The 13400-nt window shown below is 35.8% G+C and overlaps 1 protein-coding gene across 9 annotated transcripts in view; it reads right to left on the bottom strand.

Annotated features, from left to right (window-relative positions):
• The window catches only part of LOC125651869 (uncharacterized), a 34849-nt gene that overhangs the window by 6667 nt on the left and 14782 nt on the right, over positions 1-13400 (bottom strand). For 3 of the 9 annotated variants that reach the window (XM_056166898.1, XM_056166899.1, XM_056166890.1), the window contains exons 6-11: positions 11436-11785; positions 10900-10954; positions 9084-9157; positions 4578-4652; positions 3803-4402; positions 886-1032 (exon numbers count right to left, since the gene is read on the bottom strand). In XM_056166898.1, coding sequence (XP_056022873.1) covers positions 886-1032; positions 3803-4402; positions 4578-4652; positions 9084-9157; positions 10900-10954; positions 11436-11785 — 1301 coding nt within the window. The remainder of the gene's footprint in view (positions 1-885; positions 1033-3802; positions 4403-4577; positions 4653-9083; positions 9158-10899; positions 10955-11435; positions 11786-13400) is intronic. The other 6 variants (XM_056166892.1, XM_056166893.1, XM_056166895.1 and 3 more) reach the window with 5 other exon arrangements.

Below are 13400 nucleotides of genomic sequence, written 5' to 3'. Positions count from 1 at the left end.
CCCATAAAACCCAAGTGCCCTTATTAAAATAGAAACCCCATTTAGATTCAAAATACATGTAGATAATGTTCAATTTGTTCAAAGATATGCCAGGCAACGGCCATTTATGTTTCTTTTTTTCTTTTTTTTTACAAAAACATGTTCAAATAGGTCTACGACATTTAATCAAGACAACTCATCAAAACAGACCTTTCCATTGAAAAGTTAATTCATTTAACATGACTAACCACAAATTGTTTGAAATCAAATATAATATGTTTTATATGCATTTTTTGTTTAATTTTTTGTCACATTCCTGCAATAATTTCTATAGATTGATTTTCGCTTTTAGATATATAATGGGGCCTAATGGAGGTGAACAATGAGAAAAAGCGTATCTATATACAAGGTTACGTCTGTCGATCAAGTAAAATTTAGGTATGATGAAATCACCTGTGAAAAAATATGGGTAAAAAACCTACAGTGGTTAATAATATGCATCACTTTCTCATAAAATAAAATTCTAGAAAACTAGATGTGTTGGCATGACATAAATGTTCCTGCCTGCAGTAAAGTCAAATGTAGGAAATCCATTGAAGGATAGCGTTGAATGTGGTACAACTCCATAAAAAAATTAATGAATTGGAACAAAACTCAATCTGTAACTCATCAATATACACCTGCATACAAAAAATCAATTCAATATCTCAAAGTTACGAAAAAAAAGTCCAGAAAGGGGCAAAACTATATCCCCCAACCACTTTGTGGCAGGGGCATAAGAAGAACCACTTTGTGGCAGGGGCATAAGAAGTGTGTATTATATTCATCAAATTACAGTATATGTTATCACAGCATCCTATGTCAGCAGATCCTTGGATGCGACTAAAATCAGATTGGATTACTCACTAACTAATTTTGGTTTGTCTTGGTTCCGTAGATTTTCCTGATTGTTTACAATTCTTCCAGGCTCTCCCTCCCTACTTTGAAGTGATGACACATGTAAAGAGTCACAACTGCCTATGCACAATGGGTGATCATCGTTCTTGGATGGACCTAAAATCAAAGAATTCATTTTTCAATAGTATTTGTATTCATGGTCCATCTATGCAGATTTACAGTAAACCAACTTTTATTAATGTCCAAGAAATATCCACAACATTCAAAAACATCACCCCCTCACAAGACATTGTCATCACAAACCCTTTTGTATATACACAGGTTGTAAACGTTGGCTCACTCACAAGTATTACTCCTCACAAACTTCTTCCCTATGTGCAATTTGCAAATAAAGTCACGAATAAAAGTTGGTTTACAGCATATGTCTATAATAAAGAGTTTAACTTAATAAAGTCCTCTTCTACTAACAAGAGTACTGGAACGACACACAAATCGCCTTTCACAAGCTATGTAGTGTGCTTTTATTAAGGTGTTTGTTTTCTATGACATTGACCATATCCAACAACCTGTAATTTTCTGAAAAATTCAAGAAAATCAAAATCCTTGCCATTTGCACATCTTCAATCCTAATACAAGCACTCTGTAAAATAAGAAGGCCCTCACTTGAAAACTGTGGGAGGTGTTCAACAAACAAATCATGTCATTTCCATATTACATTGAATTTGAAATAAAGGGGCAAAATTCCTGCAAGAGAGATTGATTGCAACATTATCTCGAATGACCAACAAAGAAACTACACAACAATTCTTAGCTTGATATGTGACACAGAAATGAAAATAGAAACAGAAAACCCTGAGTGAACAGGGGACATACAGACATCACTGTACCATAATGAGTCCTGTCTAAACCTGTAAGCCACAACGCTCACAAAGCTCACAAGAAGATTTTTACCCTCTTTAATCCCATGACAAAGTTTTACCCCGTAATATGACCACAACATAGCCCATTAGGTTTATAATTCTATAAACTTGAATCCACACAACTATGGGATGATTCGATATCGGTATGAATAACAAAGCCGTGCAGTCCTGGAGGAGATTTTTTTTAAAAAGATATTTTTTTTTAATTACATGAATTCATGTATTATATAAAATTTGATCTGAATTTTGGCCCAACTTCATCCCTGGGTCCACAAAATATAAAAACTGAATTCAAACAAATTGGGAACATTTGCAGATTGATATGATTTATTCAGGTACTCTTGAAAAGTTTTTTTTTAAAAATCATATATATTCTTATGTAAAACTTTGAATCCCTATTGAATCAAATATGAATCTGCACTACAATGGAACATCTGCATGTTAATATGACTAATCACGAACAGTGGTTTTTGAAAATTCAAAAAAAAATTACGTAAATTCCAATGTCAATGATCCCCCACTGAGGTTTTATCTTTTAAAATACCTTCACCCCTGGACCTTCATTTGAAGAAACTTCAATCTGCAATATCTTCAATATCACTAAGCATGGACCTGCTGGTCATGAGAAGAAGATTTTTGAAAATTTCCTTCAGTATTGCCATGTAAAAATTTGACCCCCTGCAGGGCCATGATCCATGATTTGAATGAACTGGAATCTACACTACCTGATATTTGAATGAACTGGAATCTGCACTACCTGATATTTGAATGAACTGGAATCTGCACTACCTTATATTTGAATGAACTGGAATCTGCACTACCTGATATTTGAATGAACTGGAATCTGCACTACCTGATATTTGAATGAACTGGAATCTGCACTACCTGATATTTGAATGAACTGGAATCTGCACTACCTGATATTTGAATGAACTGGAATCTGCACTACCTGATATTTGAATGAACTGGAATCTGCACTACCTGATATTTGAATGAACTGGAATCTGCACTACCTGATATTTGAATGAACTGGAATCTGCACTACCTGATATTTGAATGAACTGGAATCTGCACTACCTGATATTTGAATGAACTGGAATCTGCACTACCTGATATTTGAATGAACTGGAATCTGCACTACCTGATATTTGAATGAACTGGAATCTGCACTGCCTGATATTTGCATATTACTGACTAATCATGGTCTTGCTAGTCTTGAGATTTTCCCCCACATATCACTGTGTATAACTTTGATCCCCTATTGAGGCTCCTTCCTACACTCGCAGGCCTTGATCAAACTTGAATCTGAACTACCTGTGGATACTTATATATTGATATAACTAATCATAGTTCTGTTCCTCTAGAGAGAAAAAGATTTTTCACTATATATTCCCATATAAAACTTGGTTCCTCTGAGCCACAAATTGAACAATTTTGAATCTACACTACCTGAGGTTGCTTGCACATCAATATGACTAATTGTGGTCAAGCTTAGCTGTTCTCAAGAAGATTTTTAAAGGTATTTCCTATATATACTTCCATGTGAAACTTTAATACCCTATTGTGGCCCCAACCTACCCCCAGGAGCCATGATTTGAAGAATTATGAATCTCCATTAAGGAAGCTTTCACATTTCACAGATATTTTGTCTCATCTGGTCCAGAGATACTTGAGAAGATTTGAAATGATGCCACCATATTTTCCCTACTTCTTGATCATCTCCCCTTTGAAAAGGGTGTGACTCTTCATTTGAATATTATTATTTCTCCTATACCCTAGAATGCTTTATAGCAAGTTTGGTTGAAATTGGCCCTAAAAGTTTACAGACGGACAGAGACAGTCAAAATGTGATCAGAAAAACTCACTTGAGCTTTCAGCTCTGGTGAGCTAAAATTGATTAGGTCATTAATATCTATAAAATTTAATCTCTGCATGAAAAGAATTTGTTCAACTTTAGATATTATCTTTAATAAAAAGGTATATTTTCTTTGAATAACAGTGATTACCACTCCCATAATCGCTGTCGTCTGTTGGACTTAATGCTGTCACACTGCTATTGGGGTAATCTGTATCAAGTGATGCCAAATACAAGGGTTTAAATTCTCCATTAGACTTCAGGGACCCCAAAGAATGTTGAGAATGAGGGTTACTAGGAGGGCAAAGGACCGAATCAGGAAGGAGAGCAGTGAAAGAATCCTCCTCTGTATCCATATCATTGGGTTCCTTACAAGGCTCTGACATTTTCACTACTTTTGAGGAATCACTCTTCTGCGTTTCCACCTTCATCCTCTTCACATCTGTACAGTCATCACGACAAACTTTGATATTTTGTTCAGCACCCGTATGAAATGGTTTATTCTGTACATCACCGTGTTGAGGGGTACATGTACCATTGAACCGAGTCATGGCAAGATCAGTCTGAGGAACAGTGACAGTATCACTGTTAATAGTATTTGAAAAGAGTTCACAGGTATGTTTTCCATCACATTTCTTTTTATCTATTCCATTTCTACTGTCCATTTTATCACACTTTCCCACTAACAAAGATTCCTCTTCTGTAATTACAGTGGTCCTGACCTCATCACTAGGGTGGTTTTTCTCTATATCTATGCAAAATAGAAAAGTAGTGATAATAGACCAAAGGACATGGGTAACATGTGACATCATTTGAAATATCTTCTTAAGTTAGGGTATTATACTGTCTTACAACGGTGACTAAGGATGTAGATACGATTTTAAGCAAGATGCATCTTGATGTATGATGGGAGAGGAAAAACTCACTGTCATCTTCTTTGACATTCTGCATGTAGAAGAGAGTTAAGGCTACATTTTCTACTTCTCCCTGAAGTTCAACACCTACAAAGGAACATCACCCTTCACCTTTAGGATTTCCACTTCAAACCCATACATGTCATTTTAATGCCAATTTGTGGAAATTTCTTACAGTTTTTTAAAATACAAAGTGAAAAACTGGAGACCAACACCTTGAGATTATTACGGAAGATTTTCACGAGTGGAAAACCATATGGTATTTAACAGGGTCTGTGTCCAAAGTATAAACTTGAATCACCAACACATCAAGAGAATGTAGTGTGAATTTTACTTGGTTGTTCGGTTTCAACCTTGGGGCAGTCGTCATCAGAACAATTATACATGAAATGAATTTACTAATGTAAAAAATGTGGATCCCTTTGCTATAAACAAGAGGCTCAGTGGCCTTATAGGTCACCTGAGTATCATGAAACAACCTTCCAATGTTTGAATTAGGTTTGTGTTTAAATATAAGAATTTTACTTTTGGATGGAAGAAACATTGAATAGCTATGTGGTCATGAAGTACATGTGTCATTTTTATGTTCAATCAATAATCCTTTTTTAAAAACCTAGGTCTGAGACATCATAAAGAAAAGGGTTATTTACTCCTTAGATAAAACCAATATACGAAGATTTTCAAAGAATTTCTACATTTTCACTATATGACCAATAGAGCCCCACCCTAACACAAGAACCACTGGCCCAGGGGCCATGAATTTCACAATTTTGGTAGAGGGCTCAACGCTCATTATAATTATGCCCACAGTTTGGCTTCTTGATATCCAGGAGTAAAGAAGAAAATTTTTTAAAATTACACTCATTTTGATGATTTTTGCCCCACCCCTCAGGCCCCAGGGGGGCAGGGACCACGAATTTCACAATTTTTGTTCCCCTCCACCCACAGATGCTATATGCCAAAATTGGTTGAAATTGGTTCAGGGGTTTCAGAGAAGCTGAAAATGTTCAAATGTTAACGCACGATGCACGATGACGGACAAAAACAGAAGATTTTCAAAGAAATATTGCATTTTCACTATATAATCAATCAGCCCCGCCTTTGCACCAAAACCCCTGACCCAGGGGCCATAAATTTCAGTTTTGAAAGAAGCATCCTTGATCATCATTATCATACTATTAGTTTGTCTACTTAATACCCAGCAGCAGAGGAGAAGATTTTCAAAGAAATAAAATGCATTTTCACTTTATGATCAATAGGGCCCCACCCTAATACCAGAACCCATGACCCAGGGGCCATGAATTTCACAATTTTGAAAGAGGCATCCTTGCTCATCATAACCATGCTATTAGTTTGTCTACTTAATACCCAAGGACAGAGAAGAAGATTTTCAAAGAAATAATGCATTTTCACTATATGACTTATAGAGCCCCACCCTAGCACAAGAACCCCTGATCCAGGGGCCATGAATTTCACAATTTTTAAAGAGACATCCTTGCTCATCATTACCATGCTATTAGTTTGTCTACTTAATACCCAGAGACAGAGAAGAAGATTTTCAAAGAATTTCTACATTTTCACTATATGACCAATAGAGCCCCACCCTAACACAAGAACCACTGGCCCAGGGGCCATGAATTTCACAATTTTGGTAGAGGGCTCAACGCTCATTATAATTATGCCCACAGTTTGGCTTCTTGATGTCCAGGAGTAAAGAAGAAGATTTTTTAAAATTACACTCATTTTGATGGTTTTTGCCCCACCCCTCAGGCCCCAGGGGGGCAGGGACCACGAATTTCACAATTTTTGTTCCCCTCCACCCACAGATGCTATATGCCAAAATTGGTTGAAATTGGTTCAGGGGTTTCAGAGAAGAAGCTGAAAATGTTCAAATGTTAACGCACGACGAACGACAACGGACAAAAACAGATAGCAATAGGTCACCTGAATGAATTCAGGTGACCTAAAAATGTGGAAATGTGTACATTATGCAGAGTTACTTGACAATGCAAATACATGCAATATTATTAGTTTACATCATTTCTCAAGTTTATATATAAAAGATAAAGTGTGTTTACAAACAAGAAATTCATATTACATGTATAAATATATAAAACCTAAGCTTGTAATTAATGAATATTGACAACTGTGGCATTTTAAAGTGTTTTTTAAAACTCCCAAACATCCCTTCAAGAGTCAAGGGCTTATATTCTTCACCCGATTTGGTTCTACTAACATTCACAAAGAAAATTTGCCAATAGAGGATTCAGCTCAGTTGGGGGGGGGGTTCATAAATTTCCATTGACTCCCCTTTCAGTTCAAAATACTTATATAAAATGTTCAAATGACCCATGTTTTTCAGAGAGTATCGGAATTTTATCAACCTCAATAAGAGGAGATGTTTCCACACGTTTACCTCTAGTACTACCATTTGCACTCTCCATGATTTATTAGGCCCATTTATTTTTTGCTGATATATTTTTGTTTACGTTTTAAAGTAGCGACATTTGCAGTGTAGTAATACACAATGTAACACAGAAAAATCTCCCATTGCTATATCACACTAATACCAGCAATGTGAGAAATAATTATCCGCCTTGGCTTAACACCATGACACACTTCTAGAAAATATGCTATTGTCTTGCTACAAGTATGAATTTTTCAACCTCACCCAAATATCCAAATGGCCTTGGATCAAAGTTTTTACAATCACTTAAATGCTTTATATTTCTTAATCAATTTGCCACAGATTAAAGTTATAACAAGAGCACTGCAAACGGTACATAATACACCCGTGAAAATACTTACATAGGGTGTTTTTCTTGTGCTATAATTTGTATAACTTTGCTTCAGGTAGTATCAGCCATCATGAGGCTGTGACAAACTTTAATATGAACAAAGGGTCTTAGCTTAAAAACGAGATTTCCTCAAAATGGACCAAGTTCAACCTGTAATTTTCTCAAAAATTGTAGAAAATCAAAATCCATCTCACATGCATGTCTTCAATACCCATACAAACACTCCACAAAACAAGAGATGTTTGTAAAACACATATGCTCCCCTTGGTGCAAAATTGAAAAGGGTTATACACCCACATCATTTAATTGATAGTAGTATCATCAATTCAAAATATTGAAAAGACAATATCTTCCTATGTCAAGAGTGAATTGACCATGTGACCTCAAAATCAATAGGGGTCATCTTCTCCTGAAGAAGTACCAGTGTACCAAGTTTGATGTCTGTCAAGCAAAGGGTTCTAAAGATTATTGAGCAGAAAGTATATTCCAATGTCCAGTTTGTCCCTTGACCTTTCAACATGTGACCTCAAAATCAATAGGGGTTATTTTCTCCTGAAGATGTACCAGACTACCAGTGTACTAAGTTTGAAGTCTGTCAAGCAAAGGGTCCTCAAGATATTGAATGGATAGTATATTCCTACGTCCAGTGTGACCCTTGACCTTTGACCATGTGACCTCAAAATCAAAAGGAGTCATCTTCTCCTGAAGACGTATCAGTGTACCAAGTTTGATGTCTGTCAAGAAAAGGGTTCTCAAGATACTGAGCAGACAGTATATTCCCATGACTAGTTTGACCCTTGACCTTTGACCATGTGACCTCAAAATCGATAGGAGTCAGCTTCTCCTGAAGATATGCCATTGTACTAAGTTTGATGCCTGTCAAGCAAAGGGTTCTCAAGATATTGAGCGGACATTATATTACTATGACCATTTTGACCCTTGACCTTTGACCACATGACCTCAAAATCAATAGGGGTCATCTTCTCCTGAAGACGTACCAGTGTACCAAGTTTGATGTCTGTCAAACAAAGGGTTCTCAAGATATTGAACGGACAGTATATTCCTATGTCCAGTTTGACCCTTGACCTTTGACCATATGAACTCAAAATCAATAGGGGTCATTTAATCCTTAGATTGACCCTTGACCTTTGGACCTGAAAAACATTAGGGGTTCTCTTCTACTCATAACCAACCCACATATGAAATATCATTATCATCAAGTGAATGGTTCTCAAGATATTGAGCGGACAACATGTGGTCTACCGACTGACCAACCAACCGACCGACCGACCAACCGACAGGTGCAAACCAATATGCCCCTCTTCTTTGAAGGGGGGGGGGGGGGGAGGGCATAATAAGAAGGCTCTCACTTGAAAACTGTGGGAGGAGTAGGGCGGACCAATTATGTACCCTCCATATAATAATTATTTCCAAATAAAGTGGCAAAACTCCTGTAAAAAAGGTCGAAATGGATCAAAATTGCAGTATGATCTAGAGTGACCCACAAAGAAGCTACACAGCAAGCTTCAGCATGATATGTGAAAGGGAAATGAAATTATAAAGAGAAAACCCTGAAGAGACGGACGGATAGATGGTAAGATGGACAGACATACAGACATCACTGTACCATAATACATCCCGTCTAAAGACGGGCGTATAAAAAATGCTCTTTTAAAATTCCTGTTCATCTTAGCTGCCACCATCAGGAAAAAAATTGTACCTGTTCTTGGACATGGTTGTTTCCTCTTTCTTCTTTTACGGATGCAACATATGGCACCTATCAATGCTATCACTCTGTAAAAAGACAATTAAGACAATAACTTACGTATGTTCTGTCTCTTCTGATTCTCTCCAATTACTCAATAGTCAGGATAAAACAGCACAGGAAAAACTCTGATTTTGACTCCATTTTAAATGATTTATGCCCTAAAAAGAGCTTTTTCTTTGATGTCACTGTTTGATAGCTCAAGAGACCTTTACTACAAGTTTTCAGGGAGTAACTATGACAGAATCCAGTAAAGATATGCAGTTTATGTTTTTCACTCTCATTTTGTAAAATCCCATTGTGAGTAAACAGGGGTGCAGTAAAATTCAGGACTGCCTTAAGGAGGGACAGGACAAAAACATTATACCCTCCGCAATTCACTGTGTGAGGTATACCACAATAAAATTCAGGACAGACTGAAGGATGGACGGGACAAAAAGTTTATACCCTCCACAATTCACTGTATGGGGTATACTAAAGAAAGGTGAAGATAATGAACAGTGATCAATCTCATAACTCCTATAAACAATACAGAATAGATAGTTGGGCAAACACGGACCTTTGGACACACTAGAGATGGGATCAGGTGCCTAGGAGGAGTAATCATCCTCGGTTAACTGGTAACACCAGCCGTGAGCCCAATAACTTGATCAGGTAAACAGTTATCCGTAATCAAAATCAGTGCGCCAAGAACGGTCTAACAATCGGTATGAAACACGTCAGACAGCATTTGACCCAATGAGAGGTTGTATTGGCAAACTACATAGTTATAACGACCATAGAATTTGCAAAGTGCTGACTTTAAACGAGACTGTTGAAACCCCTGCACTATCAACTTGTTTGTCAGTAGCTTACCTCGATTTAAAAACTGACCATACGCACAACAAGCTCTTGCGTATCGAATCAGTGGAGAGATATAAACACCATATGCAGGTGATAATGGAATATTGCTACATAAATATGGGAAGTTGACGATGGAGAAGCTGAAGTCATCTCATTTGTCATAAAGTTGAGTTGGTAGTACTTTTGATATCTTTCATAAAACTTTGGTACTGTGCCCTAGGTTTTCATATCTAAACAAAATAGACCATGATGGCTTGAAACCTTAAATATTAAAGAATAAGAAAATCATTTCTCTACCATGTGACCTTCATCTAAATCATTGACCTTACATGTTTGAACAAGTCAAGATCCCAACAGAACTTAGTCATTAGTAATTAAGACTATGCTTTAAGATCTATTCAAAAGAAAATATAAATCAGTATTAACCATGGACTAAATAATGGCCTGACAAGTAAATATGGAAAAGTCAATCAAATCTTGACCTGACTCACAAATTCAGAATAACCATAACAGACATGACCTTCAGTGAACGTGGTTCACAAAGTCGGATCAAAAGCAAGCAATCAATGGTCTGATGAATATCAATGTATAAAAGACCAGGCTTCAGACAAAACTTAGATAAGATCACTTTTAACATAAGTCTCAATACCTCATTATATGTTTCTCTTATAAAAGTGAAACTTACATCAAAAGTGAGCTCCTCTATCTAAGTTCATGGCTCAAGAGCCAGGCCCAAATGCTATAAATCTTAACAATTCCACTTTTAATCTAAGTTTAACTTTCTTATTATATGTTCATTTCATAAATGTGAGACTTGAATAAAAAATCAACTTATCTAAGTTTTATGGACCCAGGGGGTCATGTTCTGGACAAATGCAGACACGTGGTCATACAACGTTGTGCTTTCCAAAAATCATTGAAAACTTACCCTAACACTACAGAAATGGATATTATCACCACCAGGAATGAATTCTTCCCCTCATCTACAAAATTAAAATAATTTATATATATATATTAAACTTTATCAGTTAAGAAATTCAGTCATTCTAACTTAGTTTATTGAAAATATTTAAAGTTAAATACCTTAAAGTTTACAATCTATAAAATTCTCTGATGTAACTGACCACTATCTGTATAATTATCTGATGTAACTAATCACTATCTGTATAATTATCTGATGTAACTAATCACTATCTGTATAATCATCTGATGTAACTGACCACTTTCTGTATAATTATCTGATGTAACTATCCACTTTCTGAATAATTATCTGATGTAATTAACCACTATCTGTATAATTATCTGATGTAATTAACCACTTTCTGAATAATTATCTGATGTAATTAACCACTTTCTGTATAACTATCTGATGTAACTATCCACTTTCTGTATAATCATCTGATGAAACTGACCACTATCTGTATAACTATCTGATGTAAGTAACCACAATTAAATGGGACTAACCTTTTTCTGGTTCCCTACCTGGAGAATGTGGATCATGTTCAGTAATATCAGTGGTATTTTCTGCAGTGATAATGACCTTCTCTGACACAGATCTATTCTGTGAATGTTCTGACTGTTTTCTGTTGGTTTCCTCTAGCTGTGACTGTTTTCTGTTGGTTTCCTCTAGCTGTGACTGTTTTCTGTTGGTTACCCCTGGCTGTGCAATTAATGAGTGCACTGTAACAGTTTGTGAGGTGGTAACTGGTTGCACTGAAGTGGTGGTGTCTGGCAGTGTGGTAGTGGTCATTTTCTGGCATTCGCGATTCTGAGTTGCTGACCCATTAAAAACTGTTATGTAACCATTTGGACACCTGTTGATTTCATAACACCATGGTCAAATGATTGAAGGGTGTCTACACATTTTGAATTTTATAGAAATAAAATCCAATTAAAGTACCAAGTCATATCAAATTTATTTCAAAGAGAGCCTCGCCCACCTCAGTATGAGATGCATGCCACATCTTGTTACCAAGACCCCTTTTTTGTCTTTACTCATTGAAAAAGCAAATGAACCAAAAAAAAAATGTGAGGGAAAAAGACTCAAGAGTTCTTCAAATTTAGATGTTACAAAGAGCATACTGGACTCCAGAGAATAAAACATGAATGAAGAATAGCTCTGTATCATACACGTACAATAAAGTTGGAGAATATTGATCAGAAAATTCTTCATCTTTGTAATTCCTGAGGTCAATACAAAGCGTGTAAATATAGACTTCCTGTTGTCTGAACTTATAAAACTTTACCTTGATCATATGAAGTAAATCAAACACAAATGTAGATTAATCCTTCCATAGCATGCTTATCTTTTTGTAAGGCCAAAAAAAATATATGTTGGTTTCCACTTTCCCTACCTACCCTAAAATTTCTGACAACCCTAACACATTTTTTTCCATTCTCACAGATTTTGCAAATGTCATCACTACAACAAGAGTATATTTATTGACTTATTTATCAAGTTATTTATTATGCACTAATACTAGACAGATTCCAAAACACAGAAACAGTTTTTGTTTACAGTAAAGTAAAGTGAAGAAATCTATTGATTCATCATTTAAATTTTATTTGATTACTAAATAATCACTTTATTTTATGCATAGTAGAATACTAAATCATTAGAAAATTATGCAACCTATAAAATAATAAAAAAAAAACCAAAAAAAACTACCTACCTACCTACCCTTAAAAATTTTGAGGTGAAAGTGAAAACCAACATATATTTTTTTGGCCTAACAGTGATGATGCATTAGTGCATGTGCTCATATAGCAGTGTTGGTTCAATTAGAATAAGGGTATTCAACAGCCAAATGTAAATATATCAAATAGTAACATGCAAATACTACTTTACTATTTCTGAATCTTCCCCAAAACTGAAAGTAAGTACAGGTCATAATCTGTGTACACTGGCCTCTGAGTCGCCGGTGCTTGTTAATTTCAGCAGCAAAATTTAGTCCCTAACATCCTTTATGATAATTTCCAGTACTCCGGATACTGCACATTGACAGACACAAGAACTAACATTAAAAGACAAAATTTATTGATTACTTTGATAAGACATCACCAAAAAACACAGAAAAGAATGGGCAGTAAATTTTTTCATAAGAACAACAACCTTGAGTGATATTCTCAAACAGAAAGAATTCTACAGAGATCAATTTATCATTCTCTCACCAGAGGGCGTGTTACACATGCGAGGAGCGCACGGAACTCTGTTTAGAGAATGATCAATTTATATGTATTGGATCTGGAAAAGCCAGTGATTTGTAACTGGCTCTAAATACGGAGAACTTAATGAAACGATGTTTAAACGGTCTGAACAAGCCAAAGTAAAAAAATTTTGTGTAAGTGCTCCAATAATTCAAGAAAAACCTTACATTTTGCAGACTTTAGAGCATCTGCAGGACAGCTTCAAAGTTTTAAGAATTGATT

This window comes from Ostrea edulis, chromosome 5 (genome assembly GCF_947568905.1).
Source record: "Ostrea edulis chromosome 5, xbOstEdul1.1, whole genome shotgun sequence".
Classification (NCBI taxonomy): Eukaryota; Metazoa; Mollusca; class Bivalvia; order Ostreida; family Ostreidae; genus Ostrea; species Ostrea edulis.
This window is presented reverse-complemented; position numbering and strand designations above follow the sequence as displayed.